The 9,799-nt window shown below is 47.9% G+C and overlaps 2 protein-coding genes across 8 annotated transcripts in view; one reads left to right on the plus strand and one right to left on the minus strand.

Moving 5' to 3' along the window:
• Positions 1 to 347, minus strand: part of PISD (phosphatidylserine decarboxylase) — a 35,253-nt gene extending 34,906 nt beyond the window's left edge. Inside the window, exon 1 of the mRNA XM_014518128.2 lies at positions 223 to 347. Within this exon, the coding sequence (XP_014373614.1) occupies positions 223 to 272 (50 nt within the window). The 5' untranslated portion in view covers positions 273 to 347. The remainder of the gene's footprint in view (positions 1 to 222) is intronic.
• Positions 1 to 9,799, plus strand: part of LOC102369456 (melanotransferrin-like) — a 35,962-nt gene that overhangs the window by 10,193 nt on the left and 15,970 nt on the right. For 4 of the 7 annotated variants that reach the window (XM_025199266.1, XM_025199262.1, XM_025199267.1 and 1 more), the window contains exons 1-8: positions 441 to 575; positions 1,204 to 1,336; positions 2,920 to 3,083; positions 4,307 to 4,406; positions 7,544 to 7,720; positions 8,186 to 8,348; positions 8,446 to 8,510; positions 9,125 to 9,282. In XM_025199266.1, coding sequence (XP_025055051.1) covers positions 1,285 to 1,336; positions 2,920 to 3,083; positions 4,307 to 4,406; positions 7,544 to 7,720; positions 8,186 to 8,348; positions 8,446 to 8,510; positions 9,125 to 9,282 — 879 coding nt within the window. In that variant the 5' untranslated portion in view covers positions 441 to 575; positions 1,204 to 1,284. Of the gene's footprint in view, positions 1 to 336; positions 576 to 1,200; positions 1,337 to 2,919; positions 3,084 to 4,306; positions 4,407 to 7,543; positions 7,721 to 8,185; positions 8,349 to 8,445; positions 8,511 to 9,124; positions 9,283 to 9,799 lie in introns of those variants that run through there. The other 3 variants (XM_025199264.1, XM_025199263.1, XM_025199265.1) reach the window with 3 other exon arrangements.

Here is a 9,799-nt window from a genome sequence, read left to right on the forward strand (position 1 = left end):
CGCAGGGGACAGGTCCCCGGGGACCCGCTGCTCGGGGAGGGCCAAGGGCGCAGGGCCGATCTCGCCAGGCTGACCCCGGGGAGAAGGAGACGGCAGGGAACGAGGCGCCCTCCCTCGTCCCGGCTGGCACCAGCGCCCGGCCAGGAGGGAGGACGAAGACCGGAGCGCCCCACGGCCCCCGGAGCCCAGCAAGGGACTTGGCCCGACCCCGCCTCCCGGTACCTGCTCCGCCGCAGCGCGAACCCGCACACCCGCCTCATGGGCGCCGCCATTTTGCCGCCTCCTCCCCGGCAGTGCGCGGGGCGGGGCCGCTACTGAGGCGCGGCAGCGAGTCCCGTCGCGTCGACCGCATTAGGCCGCCGCGCGCTGGTCTGGTGGATGGAGCTGGTCCGTGGGGTGCATCTCTGCCTATCCTGCTCTGCCCTGCCCGGGGGCTGACATGCCCGCAGGATGACACCTCTCGCTAGGCACGACACCCTAGTTCCCCTCTCGGATGTGTCTCTTCCTCCTTTTCTGCAGGCGGCTTCTCTTCTGCAGCCACCCCAGCCCCTGCGGACAAGGGCAGCTCGACAGGGGTAAGGGCAGGCCTCCAGCCCGTGCCCCTCAGGTGCTGGCACCCAGGGGACCAGCCTCACCGGCCGCTGCGACGTGTTAGATACGTGATGCAGCTCACTAGCGAATCCCGCAGTCAATTCAGGGCAAGCGAAGCAGTTGCCACACTATAAAAATGACTGTCCAGTGGAGCAGCTTGTGCTTGAAAACGTGTCACAGCTTTACAGCTGGTTTCTCTCCAGATTTAATGTGAATGTGTAGCGTGGCCTTCACACGGAGCGAGTCTCCCTGAGCTGGGAAGGGGAACGACCAAGCTCCTCGCTGTGCGTGGGCCCAGAAAGCCTGAACTGGCTGTGCTGGAAACCTGCTTAGGGGAAAAGAGGCACCAACAAGCAATATGCTTTCAATGTGCTGCCTGAAGTGAAAGGGTCAGGAGAGATGATTTAGCCTCCAACAGGGGCCTACACACGGTGGAGCAGAGAAAGCTCTAATGCTTTCCATCTGTGCCTAAGAATAGGGCCCCTGGCCCTTCCTTTGCCCTCCCCCTGCTGCATGCATACTCGCACCATCCTCCTTCAATCTACGCTGCTGTCTTTTTCCCCCCTGTTTTTTTTGTACTGGTGCCTAAACCCATGTGTTTTCTTCCAGCAGCTTCAGTCATTGCTTTGGAATCCCAGTTATGAAACAAGGCTTCAGAGGAGAGAGAGGGATCTTTGCAGTGCTGCTGCAATCATGAAGACAGCCACTGCACTTGTCTTGGCTACCTTCACTTTGCTCTCTTCAGGTAAGGCTGGTGCAGGGGCAAGGGAGGAGGAAGACCCTCAGCTCCTGGAGCGATGATGGGTGCATTAATGTTTGTGGGCATAGCGCTGGTTCTATTTGCTTTGGTACAAAATGGTTGTAGTTAGGTCTGTGACTGCTCTGACTGCTTTGATCCTTGTTAGAGGGTGTTCTGTCCCCTGGATCACTGGCAGACGCTGAATTCCATAGTGACTTTTGAAGCTGCTTCATGCATCTATTCCTTGGCTCTTCACTGTTGATTCCTCTGAGTAGTTGGAGGGAGCTGTTTGTCCTCTTCTGCTAAAAGAGTGAACCTGTTCAGCTTGTGCCTCAGCTCTAGAACTTCAAAGCGGGGTGGGTGATCTTGAATCCAACTGCTCTATGATCAAAGCAGGTGGAGCAACATCTCCTGATCAAATTGCCAGCGTGAGTGACTAGTCTTTAACATTTAAAAATAAAGTGTGACTAATCTCATGCAGTCCACCCCCCTTTTCCTACCAAGAGAACATTGAAGTTGCACAGCTGGGTACTTAAAAGTCTGGAGGCTACAATGCTGGCATTGCACATTCACGTTTCCTATTCTCTTTGGCCTGCTTTGGTGTTTACTATGGTACTTAACATGTAAACAATCCTCTCTCAGTTGCATGATTACCCTCTGTTTTGCTTATAATGTAATTTTTTTCTTGACCTTTAAACACAGAGCATCTTTTTCACCATGTGTGACTATATCCCAGATGAAAGTCTTTTATGTGAAGCATACACAAAAATCTGTAGTTAAATACATGGCAGACTAATTATAGAACCTAAACCAAGAGTGAAAAATTGCTAGCATCTACGGGCCATCTTAGATGCCAACCTGAAGTATATACCTAATTTTATGCATAGAAAGTATTGCTTTGACTTGAGCAGTGTTCCTCACATACATAAAAAGTTAAGCCTGCATCAATCCATATATTTGCTAGATTGAGGTCTAAAGTTGTAACTAGTTTTGGAGCTAATTGCCTCATCTACATAAGGAAGGTTGTGTTGGTAGATAGAGCTTGAGGCTGACTAAATGATTATATACTTTCCAGAAGAATCATCCCCATTAAAAGGCCTGCTGCAAGAGATAGACCATTATCACAATCAATTTAGAATAATTGTACAAGAATAAAAAAATATGACAGTGAGCTGTGCCTATGTATCTGAGTTTGTAAAAATAGTGTGATTTATTGTGTTACCTGACACTGCATACATAAGGAAATCATCAGAGGTTAGAACATGCCAGCATCTCTCCATATGTGCCTCGTGGCAAGCAAGAGAATTTCAGAATGCTTCTAAACTGTAATAAATATTTCAGAGTTGCCCTTCTGATCAAGAAAGTTTTAGATTTGGAGGTTTAGGGAGGGCCTCTCATCATTTAAAAGAAAAAAAAAACAGAAATGGAGAAATTGGCAAGAAATGGTGTTCCATTCAAATATAGAGTTTACTTCTACTACACTCCTCACTTCTTTTCTTTTCTAATTAAACAAAGAAAAACTGGTAAAAACGTCCTGTTCCCTACTGGTTTTCAGGTTTGGTTCTCATTCTTACCTTCTGGTCCTGCAGGAAAGAAGTTCCGATGGTGTACGTTGTCTGATCTAGAACAAAGGAAGTGCGCTGAGCTGTCTAAGGCTCTCTTGGCTGTCCTGCCTCTTGCTACAATCAACTCCTTTGCAAGGGTTTCTTGCATCCGGGCACACAACACTCATGACTGTATCGACAAAATCAGGGTGAGTCTATGGAGAATTTCAGAGTTAATTTGAAACCTAGCTCCTCTGCAGGGAAAAGAAAAAAAAATGGTAAAATGAATCCAAAAGTGAGTGAAATCCATCCTGTTGTGTCATGGTACAGTACCTGAGACATGGGCAGCCATGGAGAATCCAAATAATTTTACCCAAATTTTGCCCAAATAGAGCATCTGTTGCACCTTTGCAACCCTGTCAGACAAAGATGGAGGGCTGCTTCAGAGTGACATCTGAATCCCCAGCTATTCCCATGGCTTGTGAATTTCAGTCCTTGTGCTACTATCTTGAATGCTCCATTTCCTTCTCCCTTTTAACTTCTAGCTAGTCTTTCCTGAACAAGACATCTGGCCCTTCTCCAAGTAATAAAATAATTTATAATTATAAATGGTCATAATTTCCTTGAGATAAGGCAGTGATGTAATTAGAGATTTAAGCATTACTGGGATGCTTTCATACTGCCATGTGCTGCTAAACGCATATTCCCATGAAGAGAAAAATGACCTCGTCCTGGCCTTCCATGTAATACTATTGTATTCAGAACAGACTGGGAGAGAACAATGCTGTTTGTGCTCTTTCAGCCCTGCTTTCCTTCAGTAGATCACATCTCTGACCTAGGAGGAATAAAAAAACCTCTTGGAAGGTCATAAAAACTTACTCTCATCTCTTCAGTCATTCCTGACCTCCTTGTTAATGGATTTCAGCTCCTACCAAATATGGCTCTATAGAAAGTGTTGGTAAAGAGGGATTCTAGCTTGGATGTTTCTGCTAAAGGTTTTCTGAGGGGCACAGTGGGGAGAATCCCCAGTCATTCTTTGTGTATATAGAAGAAAAAAAGTCCTGCATTTAAATCTTGGTCCCACTGAAGTCATTAAGAGTTTTATCTTTAACTTCATTGGAGCCAGGATTTCACCCTGGGTAGAGAGGGTTTAAAAGAAGAATGGGAGGAGAAGTCACCTTGCAAAATTTGGCTTGTTAGGAAGGATGCTTATGTTTTGTGCCTAAGATATTGACACATGACATACTGGCAGTTCAAACTTCTCTATGCATTGCTGATGTTCTAACATGCCCTGTAGCAGAGGGACAACCAAAAACCAGGAGCACGTTAGGAAAAAACTGTGATGGCTGACCCCTATCCAGCAGGGCTCGCTAGTATTCAGACTGTTCTGGCTGTTCCCATGAGCCCATTCTATAATAGATTTTTTTTAAAGGTAAATAAAGCAGATGCTGCCTCTTTGGATGCTGGAGATGTTTACTCTGCTGTGAAGATGTATGGCCTGACTGTGGTGGCAAAGGAGATCTACAAGGAAGGTAGCTTAGCAAACAAATGTCTCTTTCTAGAACATCTTCATAATTCTCCCATAAAAGCATGAAGATGAAAAGAAAGCACAGTCATGGCTCTCATTTGCCCAGGGCAGTACAAGGGAGCAAGTCAGATATATGCAATGTAAAGATCAGAGCAATTTCTATTCCTGGATTGGGCCGTGACTTGCTATGCAGTATTAATCAAATTCCTATCTGTCCAGTTTTCACCTGCTTCAAATAAGTTTTGAGATATTTAATTCCTGTTTTTGAAACACTTGTAATAATAAGTAAAATGTCAATAATGTGCTATATCTCAATAGCATTTTCCACTGAAAACACAACCTGTCTTCTTCCTCTGGAAATTAGTGGCCTGCTGTGCACTGGAGTTCTGATACTTCCCCACCTATTCTCCTTTCCCAGTTATCACAAAGCCCTGACAAAATTAGGGGTGCACTGATAGAGATTTTTGGGGTTGATACCCAATTTTTAGAGAGGCATATTAGCCAATACCGATCTGATTTCCTATACACAGCCCGGTAGCTTGAAAAGCAGTGTCCAGCTGGTGAATCTGTTGTGGTGGAAGGGGAGGGGGAAGGAAAGGGGTGTGGAGTGGGGGCAGATTGAGGCCCCAGTGGTGAGGGAGGGAGTGGGTCTGGGGCAGGGGTGGGGGCAGGGCCAGGGGCTGGGGCAGGTGCTGCCCAGCCGGGGAGTGCGGGAGGACTCCCACCACTGCGCACACCCCGGGAGGACATGGAGAGGGTTGGGCTGGGCTACATGGGGGCTGGGCCAGGCTGCGCTCAGGGCAGGTGGTGGCAACGTTGGGAGGGGGCTATGGGGGGCTGCAGACACCCCAAAATTCGTTGTACCCCTGTGGCCCCCTCCCAGTGCTGCCGCTGACCCCCCTCTGAAGACAGCCTAGACCAGGTGTGTCCAACCTTTTTGAATGTGGGGCCGGATCATGAACTTTTTATCACCCAGTGGACCTGCGAGCCATATTCAAAGACCTCTCAGGAAATGGTATCACATCAGGAAGTGATGTCACGTGACCTTTGACACCAATGAAGTTGCAGGAAGTGACAATGAAATGGGTCTGGAAATGTGGTTTAAAATCCAAAATAAAAACAATATAAAAGCAACAATGAAATAATACCAAACACTTGACTAAAATAAACACTTTCGCATAATGCATAATGAAAGAAGCACAATGCAAGTCGACAGATCAAATGTGGAAAAAATATCAGCCAGAGTGGAAACTAATCAAAGGTGATGGGATGTGTCTCGGCAGGAGACACCTGCATGGCGCTTTGCAGCCTCTGCCGCTCGCTGCCTTGCAGGGGGTGGGCAAACGGTCAGGGAGGGAGCAGGGGCTGCTTAGTGCATCCAAGAGGCTGTGAGAGAGACTTGCGGATCAGCTGGGCATGGCCGCAGCTGCAGCTGGACACGGTCTGGAGCGGGGCAGGGAGAGCTGCTGCCACATGTGGGAACCCCAGTCCGGGCTCCTCCTCATCCTCTCAGCCACAGCCTCCCTGGGATGTGTGGGAATGCACCCTCTGCTTCGCCTCCGCCCGCCTCACTGCTCCAGTGGCTGCGTATGCCTGTGCTGCCCCCCGCTCTGGCCTTGGCCCCGCGTGGCTCTGCCGCTGAGCTCCGGCCCCGCGCTGCCACCTCCGCCTGCTTTCAAGGATACCCAGTAAGTCATCCAGGCACCAGGGAGCATGTGTGCGCCCAGGCCCTGCCATGGGGCACTGCTCGCTGTCGGCTGCATGTGGGAACCATGTCCCTTCCCTAGCCCTTCAGCAGCCATTAGGAAGCTGCTGAGGGGCTGGGGGAGGGACAAGGGGTGGGAACGAAAGTAAACAGTGTTTACTTTTGTTTCCCATCACAGCACCTCGGGCCTCAGAAAACAGCATGGCGGCCTGCGGTCCATATGTTGGACAAGCCAGGCCTAGACCAACCCCTGACAGAAAGAGCCCTGCACAGCCCCAGCCCACAGCGACAGCCCACCCTGCCCGTGCAGATCTGGGGGCACATGCCCCCTGTGCCCTCCCAGGGTGTGCGCAGCAGTGTGAGCTGCCCCCGCACCCTCCTCACACCCCTCGAACAAGCCGCGGCTCCATCCCTGCCTCTTTTGGGCAGAGTCTGCCCCAACCCCAGCCCCACTCCCTCCCTCACTGTGGGAGCCTTGATATGCCCCCGCATGTGCCTTCCCTCCCCCCTCCCCTTCCACCACAACAGACTTACCAGCTGAATGCAGCTCTCCATGCTGCCAGTCTGTGCTCCTTGCCACCTACGTGCTGCACTGTGGCTGCGCGCATGCACGGAGAATTTATCGGCCACATTATGGGCACATCAGGCCAATTTCCAGTGCAGCCAATTTTCTTTATATTGGTGCTGATCTGATATTGGACTGATGTATTGGTGCACCTCTAGACAAAATATATTGACAAAGTGAAGTGAGAGGGTGTTTTGTTTGATATAGATTCTTACATGTCTTTCATCTGTCTCCTTTAGCCTTTGTTCTGTAAGCAGCAGAAATTGCTCTTTACTGTATTTCTCATATATAATGCACACTCCAATTTTCAACAGCTGTTTTTGGAAAAGTTGAGTGTTATATGCGAGAAAAGTTGGTATATAGGGTGCTAGTTAAAAAGCACGAGTGAAAAGTACTACACATAAGTAGAAGTAATGGGAACGCAGATGCAAAATGGAGACCAACTAGCTAGATGGTTGGTCTGCAAATAAAAAGGTTCTGGGCTTATAATGGATAACAATATGAATGTGAGTCAAAAATGTAATACTGTTGCAAACAGAGTAAATGTTTTATTAGGATGAATAAACAGGAGTGTTGTATGCAAGGTGTGTAAAGTAATCTGTCCACTTTACAGTTATTCTTATAACATTTAACCTTTAACTTCAGTATTCCTTGCTTCACATGTTGCTAGTCCTTGGTTGTGTAACATTTTGCCCAAACTGTGCACTGGGGTAACCAATACAGTGTTCCTCTTCTTCTGGTTAACAGTACTTTAGGCATTTTATTTGAGAATTTCCTTAGCTCTGCTCAAAGGACTGCTCACACTGTGGCTGTGATCAGACCTTTATTACAAATTATTGTTCTTCCTGCATTTTCCCTTTCTCACCATTAGGAAGCTGTGTGTTTGCTGTGGCCATTGCCAGAAAAGGAAATTTGGACATTCAGAAGCTCAGAGGAGTGCAAAGCTGCCACAATGGAGCCAGGTGGACATCAGGCTGGAATATCCTACTAGGCTTCCTCCTGGCTAGGAATGACCTCTTCTGGGATAAGGAGCAGCCTTTGAGCCAAGGTGGGTGAATGAACATTGACAGGTATCCCAGGGCCAAGTTTCTGCATTGATAAAGATGAACAAAATGGTAGTAGGTGCAACACCTACAGAGCTATATGGTACACATGAGAGAGCAGAAGCTTTGGGTTCTGCACCCACAGCTTAGCCACTTGCTGTTTCACTGTCCTGCCAGAGCCTTTTATGATCTCTTTGAAGAAAGCAACTGTTAGCAAGAGCAACAGGAAATTTCTGTTCTGTGTGAAACAAGGAGGGCAGCATTTTGCTACAGCAGCATCAACAAGTATTGGAGAATAGCTGACCGGGAGCATTTTCAAATCTCAAATTTCTACAGCCAAGGACATTCTGCTGAAGATTAATAGGTTTTAACAAGTAGCTAGGGCATTGACTATGCCTGCATTCAGATTCGTCCCTGTTACAGTATCTTTTCCTGCGTTTTCTGTCTGAACATTTTTCTTATGTTCCCAGTGATCAGTGGGTATTTCAATGCCAGCTGCATCCCAGGCATTGGAGTTACCTCCCCTCAGCTCTGTGCTCTTTGCCAAGGCCAGAAATCCTACGTCAGGGACAAGAACCACTTCTGTGAGACCAGTGGTAATGAGCCCTTCTATGACTCTGAAGGAGCCTTCAGGTGACCCTCACATCCTTGCAGTAGACTTGAGGGAAGGGTTGATGGGAGGGGTATAACACCCTAAAGTGTTTATGGCTTGGTGTTAATCTTGTTGCAGGTGTTTGAAGAGTGGGGCTGCAGACGTTGCTTTCCTAGATCACTTGGAGATAATGAATGCCACAGGTAAACCCTCTGATTTGTGTTTCCCTGCAGCTAGCACTTCTTCCTGCATGGAAGCTTGGGGGTGATGCCTGATATTTTTTTTTTTATTCCAGTTTGAGTTCAGTCTCTGCAAGCAGTTCTTACTCCCCAGATCTCCAAACAAATCACAGTTGCATAAGTTGCTTAAAGGAGCCTCTTGTCTTTAGAATCACCAGTCTTTCACGTAGGTGATTTCCTTAGCTCTCAGCTCCATAAACCAGTGGTTACCGTGTGGCTGACAACAGATCATCAGGCCTTTTTCATAGGGCCCATGATTTAGAGTAAGAGGTCCCATGTACCAGGGGTTTTACCCAACCAAAACTTTGCAATACAGAATCAGTGTTTCTGCACAGTTCTCTTTAAGCCTGTGTCTTTGAATGAGTGTTTCTCAGAACATACTGAAGAACTTCTCCAGCCCAGGCCCTTCTGCACTAACATCCCTTTCCTTGGTAAAAGGGAGCAGCACATCAGACAGAAACCTATTCCACTTGGCATTCACTGCCCTGCCAGGAACTGAGACTCTGAGCAGGCTTCTCTGAAAATATGCTGCGTCAATACCCTTCACTTCAGTCTCAGAGGGTGTCATGTTATTTTAGAGTCAGATCAAGAGGAATATGAGCTCTTGTGTCCTGATGGAACCACAGCTGAGCTAAGGGCATACAGCACCTGTAACCTGGGTCGTGGGCCTGGTCATGCCATCATCAGCCGCCACAACTTCCAGAAGATTACCAAGAAATTTCTCACCTTGATCCAGGCAAGTTGGAGGCAAGCTGAGCTCCCCAGACATGACCACTCCACTCTAGGTATCGTAATGAGGGGGACTGCAGATCTAGAAGCTACTCTGGGGGCAGGTGGTGTCATCTGCTACAATAGGTACTAGGGTGGGAATTCCCAAGGCTACCCAAGAAAAAAATGACATTTGAACTACTACACTGTTGGAGAGAGGGGGCATGAGGCAAGGGTGAAGAGTTCTCTCTATTCTCTAGCAATTTAATATAAATCTAGAGAGCTCCAATCTCTATACATCCCTCCATTGACTTATACTATGGTCAGGATCTTTAGACAAAAAGTGTCTAGGAGAGGGTATAGGCAGACAAGGTTCCTTGGGTGAATTTGATATCTTTTATTAGACCAACCCAAATGGTTGGAGAATAGTTATTAAGCAAGCTTTCGGGTTCAAAAACCCTTCGTCAGGCTAAGGAAGCTGCAGCAGTTGGTGTGCGCTCTTCCTGGATGGAATGAAAAGTAAAGAAGCCAGGGGCTGGGCTGGG

The sequence above is a fragment of the Alligator sinensis genome, unplaced genomic scaffold (assembly GCF_000455745.1).
Source record: "Alligator sinensis unplaced genomic scaffold, ASM45574v1 scaffold505_1, whole genome shotgun sequence".
NCBI lineage: Eukaryota > Metazoa > Chordata > Crocodylia > Alligatoridae > Alligator > Alligator sinensis.